Source organism: Sorex fumeus, unplaced genomic scaffold (genome assembly GCF_029834395.1).
Source record: "Sorex fumeus unplaced genomic scaffold, SorFum_2.1 ptg000072l, whole genome shotgun sequence".
NCBI classification, from domain to species: Eukaryota; Metazoa; Chordata; class Mammalia; order Eulipotyphla; family Soricidae; genus Sorex; species Sorex fumeus.
Window position 1 is genome coordinate 44,615,652 of NW_026606129.1, and position 14,678 is coordinate 44,630,329.

Below are 14,678 nucleotides of genomic sequence, written 5' to 3' on the forward strand. Positions count from 1 at the left end.
GCAGTGGGTAGGCCACTTGCTCTGAATGCGGCCAGCCTGGGTTTGATTTCCAGCATCACACGTGGCAAAGCCCAAGTCAGGGGGCTGTTCTCTTTGAGCACCTCCCCAGCCCCACCAGAAGTGAGTGCAGAGCCAGGAGTAATCCCTGAGCACAGTCGGATGTGTGCCGGCCCCCCCGGCAAAAAAAAAAAAATGGTATCCACAGGACAGAGAAAGGTGGGCGATTTGTGCCCTGTGCTTGCAGAGACAGGTGGACTTTCATGAGCACCACCAAGAGACCAAAGACAGTGGCCGTGAGGGAGCAGGTATGCACGCCCACCCATGGGCACACATGGGCTATCGGTGCTGCAGAGAAACCTCAGCTGTTCCCCTGGAGGGCTGTGCAGTGCTAAGATTCTAGAATCTTCTCCCTGGCTTAGCTCCCCTTTGGGTCGTCTGTGCCGCGGGTCTAAGATTCCTGGCGAGAGAGTCACGAGCGCTGGATTTAGGATTCTATTCTGGATCCTGTGAGGCTCCCTGATGCCACTAAGACTCACGTTCCGGGCGGGCGGCAGCTCTGTCTCCCGCTGTGTGTGTGTGTGTGGGCAGCAGCGTTTCCCTCCCTGTCACAGGCAGGGAGCCCCGTGGGGGGCTGCTCACTCGGAGGGCCTGGGCACCCTCTCCTTGGCCCTTACGACCTTGTCTGCAACCGCTCCCGAGGACCGCTCATAAGAGCCAGACTCAGAGGCCGAGGGAATTGGTCTTCGGCACGGTCTGTGTGGGAAACTGAGCAGCTGCCGGCAGGCAGAGGGGCTGGGAAACGGAGCTCCCCCAGGAAGGACTGTCAGTTCTCACTCTCCACCTCCCCACAAGCCTCCAACTTAAAGGAAGCCGCCATCTGTCCACGGGATGGGTTGGCAGCCCAGGAGGGGCGGGCTCCACTTGGGAAGGGGGCAGGGCGGGGAACCAGGTCCTGGAAGCAGTGGGCAGGGTGAGGCTGGCTTCTCTGCTCCCGGTTGGCTGGAGGACCTCAGGGTTCCGGGGTTGGACTCCCCTGGATGGAATGCCCCAGCCAAAGACACAGATACAGAGACTCCTCCCCACCCCACTGCCCCTCAGATCTCCCCAAGCCAGGGAACCCTGTTCACACTGGCTGGACCTGCTCCGCAGACAGATAACTGAAGAGACCAGCACCAGAATGAGCCTGACCAGTAAAGAGGGGAGTCCCTTAGGGTGATGGGGACCGGGGGGAGTAGCTTGCAAGGATGCACGCACACACGCGCACGCGCGTACATACACACACACACACACACACACACACACACACACACACAGACGGCTGGTGACAAGGCTTGTGCTCCACCAGTGCTGGGGGTGTGGGTGGATGTGGAGAGGCAGAGGAAGGGGAATGGGACCCAGTACAGGTGACACCTCCTGGAAAAGGGAGACCACAGTAGCAAAGCCCAAGTCAGGGGGCTGTTCTCTTTGAGCACCTGCCATCCTCCCCCGCGGTGGCCCTGGACAGCTGTGGTCAGTGTCCAGTTATAGAGACTTCCCTTCCGGACCCCTTCCTTCCCGGTGGAGACTGGTCTCTGTCAGATGGCTGCACTTCACGGCACACAGCAGCACCCTTCTGTGTCCACAACAGAGCTGTCTCCCTAACTGGCACAGGTTGATGGGGATCTGAGACCAGGAGAGGGGCGCCAGTATCTTCTGTTATCCAAGAACATCTCCCCAGCAACTGCCACGCATCTGAAATACCAGTAGGGGGAGCCTCCCTGGGGTGCAGCAATGGCCTTTAGACCTCCTCCTGGGGGTGAGAACCGAGGGATTTCTTTCTTGTGCTTCCTTGCAGGTAGGAGGCCTGGAGGCAGGGGTGTGGGGCTGCCTATTTACCCAAGTCACAGCCCATCCAACAGATTAATTCATAATCCTGCTTTTTTCCTTTATTTTTTTTTGTTGTTGTTTGTTTGTTTGGGGGGGGGGGGGAGTGGGCTGGAGCAATAGCACAACAGTAGGGCGTTTGCCTTGCACATGAGCCAGGTTTGATTCCTCCGTGATTCCTCTGCCCCTCTCGGAGAGCCCGGCAAGCCACCGAGAGTATCTCGCCTGCATGGCAAAGCCTGGCAAGCTACTCGTGACGTATTCGATATGCCAAACACAGTAACCACGAGTCTCACCATGAAGACGTTACTGGGCCTGCTCGAGAAAGTCAATGAACATTGGGAGGACAGTGCTACAATTTAGGGGGGTCCACACTTGGCAGTGTTCAGGGCTTACTCCAGTCTCTGTGCTCAGGGCTCACTCCTACTGGGGCTCAGAGGACCACATGTGGTGCTGGGGGTTAAACTGGGTCAGCCGCATGCAAGGCAAATGCCTTAACCCCTGCACCATCTCTCCAGCCCACAGGGTCCCCTTTCCTGTATCCCCCACCTGACCCCAGGCTGGGCCCTGTGATAGTCACATCTGTGGGCCCCCACCCCATCATCGTCTGCTCTTCCCTGCCCCCAGGAGACTGGCCAAGTCCACACTTCTGCTCATCCCCCTGTTCGGAGCACACTACATCATGTTTGCCTTCTTCCCCGATGACTTTAAGCCCGAGCTGAAGATGGTCTTTGAGCTCGTCGTGGGGTCCTTCCAGGTATGCACCGTGGATGGAAGGTGGAGTTCTTCTCTGGCCCCAACGGAATTCCACCAGGGGAACTTGGCCCATTGCCACCAGCTTCCAGTTTTCCCACTGTAGTCAATATTGATTAAACCATACTGTGGGTTTCACCCTTGGCTTAATCAGGGGAACTGAGTGGCAGGGTGAGGCCGGGAGGGGCTGAGGGCTCAGAAGGTCTGCCCAGCTCATCTCACGTGCTCCCTCCTCCCCAGGGCTTTGTGGTGGCCATCCTCTACTGCTTCCTCAATGGCGAGGTAAGTCTCTCCCCCACCCACCACCACCAGCGAGCTGGTGTCCAGGGAACAGAAATGTGCCCTGGTCAGATCTGGCTACTCTAGGAGTGGCCCTCAGTAGCTCCCATCTTAAGATTGTTCACTGAGGCTAGAGCAAATAGCACAGAGGATAGGGCATTAGCCTTGCATGCAGCCAACCCGGGTTCAAGTCCCAGCATCCCATATGGTCCCCGAGCATTGCCAAGGGTAATTCATGAGCGCAGAGCCAGGAGTAACCCCTGGGCATTGCTGGGTGTGACCCCCCCCCAAAAAAAGAATGTTCACTTGTTCACTTCTTGGAGCCAGAGAGATAATATTGACTTGCAGGTTGGCTGACCAACATTAAAGTCACAGCACCACATAGGATCCCCTGAGCCTGTCAGCAGTGATCCCTGAGCACAGAGCCAGGAGTAATATCTCCAGTGTGGACTAAACACCACTCCCCACCCCCCCAAAATCACTTCTGGGTCCATCGCAAAAGTGTTGAATCATTTTAAGAAAATCCTTTTCTTAACTAAAAGCTAGAATCCTAGTTTTTAGAAGACTCAGAGTCTGAGGTGACGCATTTAGTGGCCATGTGCATGGGTGGAGGCGGCCAGTGAGGGCTGAGTTACTGAGGAGCACTGGTTACAAAGCAAAGCATGAAAACCCAATCAGAAGGCAGGATTCAGAACTGGGATACAGACAGCCATAGGGAGCATCCCTCCCCCTGCCTAGGCTGCATTCGCTGCTCTGTGCGCGCTCTCTCTCTCTCTCTCTCTCTCTCTCTCTCTCTCTCTCTCTGGCTCACTTGCTTGCTTGCTGTCTCTCCCCCTCCCTCTCCTCTCTCCCTCTCTCTCCTCCCTCACCCTCACTCTCCCTCTTTCTCTCCTGCTCCCTCCCTCACTCTCCCCCCTCTTCCTCTGCCTCTCTGTCACCCCTCCCTCCCCTCCCCCTCTTACTCCCTCTCCCCATTCCTTTTCCTCTCTCTTCCTCCCTCCCTCCCTCCCTCCCCTCCTCTCCTTCCTTTCTTCCTCCCTCTTTTCTTTCTTCCTCTCCCTCTCTTCCCTCCCTCATCCTCTCTCTCTTTCTCTCTCTGGCCCTCCCTCTCCCCCCTTCCTCTCTCTATTACCCCTCCCTCCCCTCCCCTCTCTTCCTCCCTGCCCCTCTCTCTTCCTTTCCTTCCCCTTGCTTCCTCCTTTCTTCCCCCCTCAGAGCCCCTCTCCCTTTCTCTCTCTCCCTCTCCCTCCTCTCTCTTACTCTCCCTCTCTCCTTCCTCTCTATCTCCCTCCTCTCTCTCTCCTTTGTCTCTCCTTCCCTCTCTCTCCCCCCTCTTCCTCTCCCTCTCTGTCACCCCTCCCTCCCCTCCAGACTCTCTCCCCTCCCTGCCCCTCTCTCCCCTTCCTTCTCTCCCCCTCTCTTCCCTCCCCTCCCCTCCCGTCCCCTCCCTTCCCCTCCTCTCCTCTCCTCTCCTCTCCTCTCCTCTCCTCTCCTCTCCTCTCCTCCCCTCTCCTCTCCTCTCCTCTCCTCCCCTCCCCTCTCCTCCCCTCCGTTCCCCTCCCCTCCCCTCCCCTCCCCTCCCCTCCCCTCCCCTTTCCTCCCCTCCCCTTTCCTCTCCTCTCCTCTCCTCTCCTCTCCTCTCCTCTCCTCTCCTCTCCTCTCCTCTCCTCTCCTCTCCATCCTGGTCCCTGGGCAGGCTTCGCGAATGGGCTCTGATTGGACGGCTCCAGCCCAATCAGGGGCCGAGGCACCTGTGCGGTGCGGGCCCTACGATGCTCCCTTCTTCCAGGTGCAGGCGGAGCTGCGGAGGAAGTGGCGGCGCTGGCACCAGCAGGGCATCCTGGGACTGGTCCCCCGCTACCAGCACCCCGGCAGCCACAGCAACGGCACCACGTGCAGCACGCAGGTGTCCATGCTGACCCGCGTCAGCCCCGACGCCCCGCGCTCCTCCAGCTTCCAGGCCGAGGTCTCCGTGGTCTGAGCACCAGGCGCGCAGGAGCCAAGCGCGGCCCCGTGTCCATCCACACTCAGCCACCCACCGAGTCTGGGGCACAGCCAGCCGCAGCCCTGGCCCCCAGGCCACCGTCCGGAGGGGCCTGGAGGATGCTGCCTTTGCACCTGCCCGCGCGGGGACAGGGTGTGGAGAAGGCGTGGTGCAGTGCTGAGTGCTCCTACCCGAGGCCAAGGACAAGCTGGTCAGTTAGCTCCGAGGGCTGATGCACCGGGTTTGGACGCGGGAGACCCAGATTCAATCCTGGGCTCTGTGTGCAGCGGAGGCACCCCCAAGCCGGATGTAGCCCCTGAGCACCACTGTCTGTGGCCCAAACACAAGACAGATCAGACTTGGGCCTCCAAGACGGTCTCTGCCCGTGGAAAGCGAGAAATCTGCACCACCGGACTCTGCCCCTCCGTCTATGCATCCCAGCCTGAGGGAGGAGGCCACCGCTCCCCTAAGCACTGTGTGATCTGAAGGGGCCAGCCAGAAAGCTCAACCCTGCCACCATGACAGTGCCTAGGGTTCCACGCTGTGTGTCCCTTCCTCCCGGAGCAATCCTTGCTGGAGGCGAGTCTCCCACTCAGAGCCACCCCTCGCCCCCTAGTTGCAGGACACAGGTGTGACTGGGCATCTTCCAGACCCCGCCGAAGGGGAGTGCTCCCAGGATGGCTGGCACCCCCGGAAGACACTGCACCAGCCCCACCAGCCCAGCTGCTGTGGGGGGCGTCTCCTCACAGCCCACCCGCTATGAGAGCCAGGCCTGGACTGCACAACCGTGGGCCCCCCTGGCTCCGCACAGCAGCCAGCAAGGTGCCCACGCAGAGAATGGGCAGGACCTCACCTTGGCACACAGACACGATGTGAACCCTCATCTGACTGATGGGGGGGAAAGAAGCACACACTCAGAACCTTTTATATGTTCTATCCAATGGATCCTCTAAGGAGGAGGTTGCTCCCCGCTGATATTGTTATTACTGCCCTCCCTGTGAGCCTCCTCCCACCCCACCCCCCGGGAGGGTGGCTGAGGAGGCCTCCAGCCCACCTGTCACCTGGACGCCAGCCTGGTGGGCACAGCTTCTGATGCCTGCCGTGTGCCCCTCCAGCCTGGAGGCTTTGTTGCAACCTCCCCACCCCCACCACACCCCACCCCTGCAGGACTGCCTCCAGGCTCACACCACAATAAATGCTGGCTTGGGCTGAGCTGGTGTCCCGGGTGTGGATCTTCTTGGGGGACCTACAATGGGGACCAGCTTCCGCTTTCTGGAAGGGCATCGAATGATCTGAAACATCAAGGGGAAGTTGGTACGACCATTCCTCTGGCATGAGCTGGGGATCCCACACTGAGGGACATAGAGTACAAAGGGTCTTCTATTGCCCCTGGGTGAGTGGAATCCCCCCTGTCCATGGAGGGGCATAAAGCTATACCAGGTCAGGGCTCTGTAGACAGGACAGCAAATAAAGCCCTGGCCTTATGCTGACCACCGAGCCAAGAATAAGGCCCCAAAAAAGAAGAGAAATATTAAATGAAATTACACCAGATCAGGGGCTGGAGCGATTGCACAGCAGATAGGGCATTTGACTTGCACACGGCTGACCCGGGTTCGATTCTTCCATCCCTCTCGGATAGCCCAGCAAGCTACCGAGTATCCCGCCCGCACGGCAGAGCCTGGCAAACTCCCCATATCATTCGATATGCCAAAAACAGCAACAAGTCTCACAATGGAGACTGGTACAGGTGCTCGCTCGAGCAAATCAATGAACAATGGGATGACAGTGCTACAGTGCTACACCAGATCAGCAGTGAGTGCTCTCACCCCAAACTGGCCCAGAGCAGGCGGCTCTGGTCGCTGGTCAGAACAAGGCACCGCTAGTGCTGTACACATGCATGTGCCCAGACAAAGGCCCTGGGAATATCTCACAGACCCACATCTTCCTCCACACAGGCCCACGGGGCTGAGATGGCCGTGCTGGCTGGCACTGCCCAGCCTTCAGCTGAGGAGGAGGTTGAGGCTTTATGTTACAAAAATAAGTGAGCAGAGACAATAGGCTTAATAGAAGGTTTTAGACATAGAGGCAGGAAGACAAAGTCGCTGACTTCAAGAGGCCAGAGATGTCTCCTCAAGCCCTCAGAGGTGCCCTGGGGCTCCTCTGCCTGCAAACTCAGAAATTGTACATGCTGCAGGCCCACACGAGTGGGCCAGGCTGGCAGAAAGTGGCCGGGGATGATGAGCAGGGAAGGCCCCCTCTCTGCGACCAGGCTCAAACTATCCTATAGTCAAGTGGCAGCCAAATCTGGCGCCTGCAGAGGTCCCAGTGCAGGGTGGACTGGACAGGAGAGGGAGATGTGATCCTGGGAGGGGACCAACACCCCCAGGAGGAGCCTGCCCTCCTTCGGTTCATGCCCCACAGCAGCCCAGGGCTGTTCAGTGGAGGAGAAAGCCCAAGGCGAGCCAGCACTGGCCTCGGGCATTCCTGATCTGCCTGAGAGAGAGGTGGAGCTGGACTGGGTGTGAGGGTCCAGGGACTTTTCCATTTTCTGAGTCTGGCATCCCTGATACTCTTAAGACTTGAGGAATGTGAGATGGGCGACAGTGTCCCTCTCTCTGGATTAAGCCAACCCTCTCTCCCTCTCCTTCTCTCTCTCTCTCTGTCTCCTCCCTCACTCACTCTCCCTCCCTTTCTTCTCTTCTTCTCTCCTTACCCTCTCTCAATCTCTCTCCCTCCCCTTCCCTTCCCTCTGTCTCTCTCTCTCTCTCTCTCTCTCTCTCTCTCTCTCTCTCTCTCTCTCTCTCTCTCACACACACACACACACACACACACACACACACTTCCTTCCTCCCGAGATTCTGGCCCCACCCAGCAGTGCTCAAGGCTTACTCCTGGCTCTGCACTCAGGTATCACTCCTGGCAGGGCTTGGCGGGGAGGGGGACACCATATGGAGTGCCAGGGTTCTAACCCACTTGGGTTGTATACAAGACAAATACAGTACCCACCACACGATTCTCCACCTTTCTCCAAGGTCATGAACAGGTCCCTGCCCCTCTCTGTGCCTCTGTTTCCCCACCTGTACAATCAGGGAGGGTCCTGGATGACGAAGCTCCTGGTAAGGACTTGGGTGGCTAATGAGCGGGTTGCCCAGAGTCCTCTACCACAGGGAGGAAAGAGCAGCTGAGAACAAGGAGCCCCATGCCATCTGGAGGGCACGCAGAGAAGAGGATGTGCGGAGATGGGGCTCAGAGAAAGGAGAGAAGAGAGGTGCGTGCAGGAGGGTCATGGAGCGGGAGAAGAGGAAGAGAGGAACAGAAATTGGGGGAGGGAGACCAGCCCCCAGTGTTCCAGCTCAGAGACTCCTGGGGGGCCTGGCAGCCCGTTCACTCACTGCCGTGGCCTGCGACCCCCCGTGAGTGAGTCATGGCTTCTGGGTGAGAGAGATCCCAGGAGAGGAGCAATGAATGTGCCACAGAGTGACCTAAGACAGGGCTGCAGAAAGAGAGGGCAGAGTGGGTCCAGCCCTGCGAAGTGGCAGGAGGGCAAAAGGAAAGTGGTGGGCATTCCAGAATGAGAAGACACAACACTGACGGGAAGGCAGAGGTCCGGGGCTGCCATCGGGGTTCCAATGGGTGGGGCAGGAGCGGAGATGAGCAAGAGAAGAATTTCTCCCCCCTCCCCACTTCCCTCCAGCCCCTAAGACCGGCGGCTCAAGAGCCCTTTACAAGCCAGCGTGACTCCTCTCTCGCCACCTGGTGGGCAATTGGAGCACTGCAGCAAGGTGGCCTCAGGCTGTGCGGATCACCAGGAGATACCAGGACTGTCCCCAGCTCCGTTTCGGGCCAGTACAAGGGACAGGAGAGGATAACCCCAGCGACAGCCTGTGGCTCACCATGATCCTGGCTCTGGTTCCAGCTGTGACCCTGGATTGGACTGTCCCTGGCTGTACACTAAACTCACTCCTGTCCCGGGGGGCGGCATCCAGAAGACTCAGGTGGGCAGATCCTGGGACACGAGGACCAAGACTCTCCTGCCACAGAGATGCCATCCCAGCCTGTTTCCGCCTAGCAGAGGCCCCCCTGGCTCCATTCCTGCTACCTCAGGGCACAGCGTCCTGGCCGCACCCACATGTGGTGTCCAGGTGTCTCGGGAGCATAAGGTGCCCAGAATCCAAGCAAGGAGGTGCACGGACCCCTGGAACCAGGAACCTGGAGGAGGTGTCTTAAATGACACCAAGGGCATGCAGAGTGTGAAGGTTGGGGCTGCGTGGGCTGCCGAGAGGGGCCCCAGGAAAAGGCCCGGCTTGGCTGCTGCCCAGCTCTCAGGTGAAGGCGCGGGAAGAGGCAATTTGGGGGCGATGAGGAGCATATTTGGGACATGCTGAATGTAAGACACGCAGGACTCCTGGGCAAGTGGGATGGAAGGTGATGAAGCCCAGGCAAGGAGTCAGGGAGACCAGGGCCACCCCACAGGGGGCTGAGCTGGGACCCTGTACCCAGGCAGCCCCTTCAGGCGTGCCGGCCTCAGATGGTGTGAGGAGTTGGGGGGGGGCCTCCATTTCCACCACTCACCCTGGTCTGCTTTAGGGGAGCAGTGAGCCTGCCCGGCTCCCCAGGGGGAACAGGAACTGCTTTCCCCTCTCCCGGGGGGAAAGGCGGCCCACAGCTGGCAGTCATTAACACCCTGCAGAGGCCACGGGAGGGATATTAATAGCCACAAGTTGATGGCCTTTGGAGACAGCCTCCAAGGAGGACAGGACTAGGCAGGCCATGGGGACGAGGAGGACCACGATGCCCCGGCTCCAGCCCAGGACACGTGGGCCGAACAGAGTCCAGAGAAGAGAAGGGACTTGCTTAGAATGTGCAGCAGGTCATTGGCATGCTGGCCCTGACCCCACTTCTCAAAACCCCCGAGTCCTGCCACATTAGGCACATTAGCAAAGGTGAGAGTCGCTGGAAGTGGCCCGTGTGGCCACGAAGTAGCATGCACAGCTATAATGTCGGCTCTTTCTCTAGTTTTATGATGTAAAATAGTTTTATTGAGAGAAAGAGAAAAAAACCAGGCTACTCCAAAGGAAAGAGTGCCAAGGACCCATCTCAGCTTGAAGAGCAGGTGACACCCAGGAATGGAGACTACCAACGCCGATGCCTTAGACTCCATGTAAATGTTTTAATGTTTTGTTCGTTGCGTATTTTTCTGCAATGGATTTGACTTAATCTTGCATTAAAATATAACATATCCTGCTGGCCGAATCTCTTTGCCATCCCCTCCAGTTTTGTGCATGAGACAAGCAGCTCGCTTGCCTCCCCTAGACCCAGCCCCCTCAGCTCCCAGAGGTACCAGTGGGGCTGAGTCCCAGTAGGTCAACATGCAAGAAACGTTTGAGGAGCTCTGGCTGGGCCTGTTTCTGGGTGGCTCCGAGGGAAGGGATTCCCCAGGCCAACTGAAAGTATACAGCTTCAGGCTTCATTCGGGAGCTCAACCTTGTCAACCTTAAAACAACTTCATATTTTAAGTCTGTCCACTCTGCCATCCTTGGGATGTTGGATCTTGTCAGCGGAGACTTATCTCCCTGTGACTGCAGGATAGTGACCACTGCCCCCAAGCACATGTTCTCCCAGAACGCCCTGCACTTACGGACAGTATTTCCTCCCCGCGCATCACCTTTCAGCAGCAGGATGGCCCGGCTCCCTCCACACCAGCCTTCCTGGAAGGCCCGAAACCCTCTGAGGAAGGGACAGCTGCTGAGCAGGCAAACGCCACCAGAATGGGACTTCCCATCTCCTTCTGGCTGTGCCTCTGGGCAGACTGAGGCCCGTCAGCTTCCCTGCACCCCAGCCTGGTAGGGCAGGAGATCCACAGTGGTGGTGAAGGAGCCAAATCCCTCACGGTTCTGGAAAGGGAAGATACTCTGGGATTCAGAGTGGATGAGCTGTGGAAAGATGATGAGGAGTGGAAGTCGGGGGTCTCCTCTCCCTTTTCATGGCCATCTAGCGCCAGTTGCCCCCTTGCTGATTATTGCCGATGTTCCCGGGCTGCCTCCATGAAGCCAGGGACCAAGGAGTGGAAGGAACATCAAGTCCAGCTATTGCAGACTCCTGTCTTCTGGGCCCTCCTGCCGGGCCACCACATTGCCGGGACAACGGCTTCCACCTTTTTCTGCACTGTGATCTGCTGCCCCCGTCTTCCTATTGCAGAGCTAGGTCAGGAAGGGGGTTCCAGGAAGGGAACCAGACCCATGTAGCACCTTGACCTGCAGAGATGTGGTCAGATGAGGATGCCAACTGCCCATGAGTCATTTCTCGCCGGCAAGCCTCCTGAGTGCCCAGCAAGCCCAGACCGAGATAAGGATTTGGGAACAGAAAATTGCAATCGGGAACAGAGGCATGAGACAGGAAAGTGGGGACAGCCAAAGACAAGGTGTCCCTGCTGTGGCCACAAAGACTCACGCACACCCCCTGTCTGGAACCTTCTGAGGGTCTGGATAAACAAGCCTGAGAACTGTCCTCCTGAGGCAGCGGCAAGCACTGGCCGTTGGCCCCATCACTGGTGCCTTGTCTGCCCACGTTCTCTCCTTCATCCTTCCAGTTTGGCAAGTGTGAGTGACAGGTGGGTCCTGCAGGAAACCCACACAAGGGCTTCAGAGGAAAGTATGGTGCCACCCCACTGAGGCTCTTCCAGGTGCCTGTGTGAACAAGTTGGCAAGGGAGGCCCAGACGGGGGCTCCAGCACAGGCACCCTCCTGGTGACAGGGGAAAAAGTTGCACCCAAAGGCTCCTGCCCCCGGGGCTGGAGCGATAGTACAGCGGGTAGGGTGCTTGCCTTGCACGTGGCTGACGAGGGTTCAATTCCCAGCATCCCATATGGTCCCCTTGAGCACCGCCAGGAGTAATTCCTGAGTGCAGAGCCAGGAGTAACCCCTGAGCATTGCCGGGTGTGATCCAAAAAGCAAAAACAAACAAACAAAAACAAAGGCTCCTGCCCCCTTCCCTGCTGGGGTCTCTGGGAACACTCACAGGTCAGGACCTCTGAAGCCAAGAGCTGGGATATTCAGTCTGTTTTCTAGGTGGGGCCTCTCAGACTTTCTCAAAGGACCAGGCCTGGTGTGAGGGGCCTCCACCTCGGCCTCTGAGGCAGGGTCATCTTGCCTCAGGGTCCCCAGCTTCCATAGAGCCCCCTTCCTCAGGCCCTTGGACACACAGGGCCTCACTGTGCGGGTGTTCACTTAGTCACTGGGAGCGTGGGCTGCCTGAGAGGCGGGACCATGCCCGCTCTGGTCTGGGCTTTCACAGCCATCTCTCCCTCAAGGTTTCCTTCAGCTAACATGGGGGAAGGTACTAACCAAGCAGCAGGAGAGGGGTGAAGGCAGCAGTGCTCAAGCTTCCTTGACCAACCGCCTCCTTTTCAGAAAAAAATGATAAAACACTCAGCATCCCCTAAAAAAAACAGCCTTCTTCCCCCCTCCCCCCCACTGTCGTACTCAGGGCTTACACCTAGCTCAGGAATCACTCCTGGCGGTGCCTCAGGGACCCATATGGGATGCCAAGGATTAAAACTGAGTCAGCATCGTGCAAGGCAAGCTTCCTACCGGCCCGTACTAGTGTTGTGGCCTTGAAATCTGCTTTCTTGAAGTGAAACAGAGCGTGCCCTCATAATTGTTCCCAGTCTTCCTACTGCCCCAAGACTTCCCAGTGCCCTCCCCTAGGGGGGCACAGCATCGCCTGGTTTGGGAAACACTGGTTGAGAGGAAGGGCCGCACTTTCTGTTAGTGGGGGGTCATCCTAGAGGGCTCCCCCAGAGGGATCCAGGAGGATCCATGCTCCCCTCTGCCCCCACCGTCAGAAGGCTGTAAACTACAGAGCTGGCGCTCAGAGACTGTGAAGTTCAGTCAGAGCAGCTGGACCCTTCTGAGGTCCTCCTCATCCCAGGAATCGGGGTCCACTGCTGCCGAGTGAGCAGGACAGGACTAGCCCGCGCTCTCGGCTCTTTACGGCAGCGGCCATGTGGGCCATCTGGGCACAGAGATCGAGAGGTCCCCGTTGGCTTAATGTTCTTGGTGCCAAGTGACGGGGAACAGGCAGCTCTCAAAAAGACTAATATTTACTCTTCAAATGGAAGCTGGCACCAGTTGTTTCCTGCTACTGGCGTCCACCTCAGCCTGTGGGACAGCCACCACAGAGGCACCGCGGGGAGAGACACAGATGGGCCCCGGGAGCCAGCGGCATCCAGAACAAGACGTCTTGAGAGCGGCACAGTGTGTCCTGGTGGGCATCATGCTCACACAGCTCTCTCGTACCTTCCTGGGCGCCACTGGTCACTCCGTGAGAAAGTTCACTGTGACCCAGGCCTGTGTCCCTGCTTTCCTTCCACCCACCCCTCCCGAGGGCCTCAAGACATGTGCTGGGGACAAGCCCTCAGGGCGGTGCCCCCCAACCCCACCCCATCACCTTCAGCCCTCCCACTGCCAGTCCCTCAGGCTCCCCTCCCCTCCCCGTGGCCAAGACAAGCTATTTCTGGGGTGAGAGAAAGGCCTGGCCTTGGGGCCCCTCTGTCCCCCCGCAGCTGTGTGTCCTGAGAGCCAGTGAGCCCAGCGCCTCATATGGGAAAGCGTCGCCGCCAGGAAACTACTGGTCAGAGCGTCTGGATCTGGGAAGGAGAGTCCCTAGTGGCTGCAACTGCCTCATTCCCATCCCCTCTCCCCTCTAGAGTACCCTCCTGGCTCGCTCTCTGCTCCCCCAGCCCCCAAGGGGTCTACAAGCCCTCACTGAACCACACAGCCCCGTACGTCTGCAGGAGTCCTCCCACACCTGCCGGAACATTAGAAGCCCCCTAAGGGAGGCCTTGGCAGTCCCACTGGGTCCAATCAGGCCTGGGAGGCCCCAGGACAGTGTCAGGGCCTATATACATACACCCCCTTTCTCCCAGGGTTCTCAGCCCCCACCCTACTGAACCTAGCAAGGCCTCCCCCACTTTGGGGGAGGAGGCTCCACCCAGCAGTGCACAGGGCTTCCTCTTAGCCCTATGCTTCAAGGATCACTCCTGACGGGGCTCAGGGGAACCTGTGTGTGGTACCAGGTTGGCCACATGATTGGCAAATGCCTTAATCCCTCTACTGTCTCTCTAGCCCTTCACAGTCTCTTTAAAGACCTTTCTCCAGTTATGGCCACATTCTGAGGTACTGGGCGGGGGGTGGGGGGGGGGGGTCGGTCTTATGAGTTTGGGCGCGGCAGGGTTCAGCCTGGGATCCTAGCGCTGCCACTCAGATTGCCTTGAAGGCCGCTGCATTTCCACACACGCCCACTAACATGAAGGCAGGATCCAGCTAAGTTTGGCCAAACCCAGCTAAGTTTGGTATCCCATAAGCCAGTGATGCTTAAACGTTTGTTGTAAATGTATTTCTGTGTGTTTAGTGATTTTAAACGTCTTCTCATACTAATTTTGGAGGGGAGGGTGGCTTCCTCTTTCACAAATGTCTCCTTTTTCTGACTGCAGCAGCTGGTTGGCTGGCTTACATATCCATCCTTCACTGGTTCCAGATGTTGAATCTCCTCTCCAGTTTTGTATTGTACTTGGGCCATCCCTCAGCCATGCTCAGGGCCTGGCTCTGTGCTCAGGGATCACTCCTGGCCACGCTCGGAGGACCATATGCAATGCCAGGGATCGGACCCAGGCCAGTCGCATGCAGGACTAGAGCTTTGACCTCGGTCCTCTCTTTGGCCCCTCTTCTCCCATTCTTTATCTTTCCCCCTTATTTGAATGCTTCTGGATTCACCAGGGACCCAGGGGAAGCTGAGTGAC

General features: G+C 58.0%; 1 protein-coding gene across 1 annotated transcript in view; it reads left to right on the forward strand.

The window, feature by feature from the left end:
- VIPR1 (vasoactive intestinal peptide receptor 1) overlaps positions 1-4,964 on the forward strand; it is a 38,192-nt gene extending 33,228 nt beyond the window's left edge. Inside the window, exons 11-13 of the mRNA XM_056129572.1 lie at positions 2,491-2,620; positions 2,857-2,898; positions 4,685-4,964. Coding sequence (XP_055985547.1) covers positions 2,491-2,620; positions 2,857-2,898; positions 4,685-4,876 — 364 coding nt within the window. The 3' untranslated portion in view covers positions 4,877-4,964. The remainder of the gene's footprint in view (positions 1-2,490; positions 2,621-2,856; positions 2,899-4,684) is intronic.
- Positions 4,965-14,678: the final 9,714 nt, after the last annotated feature.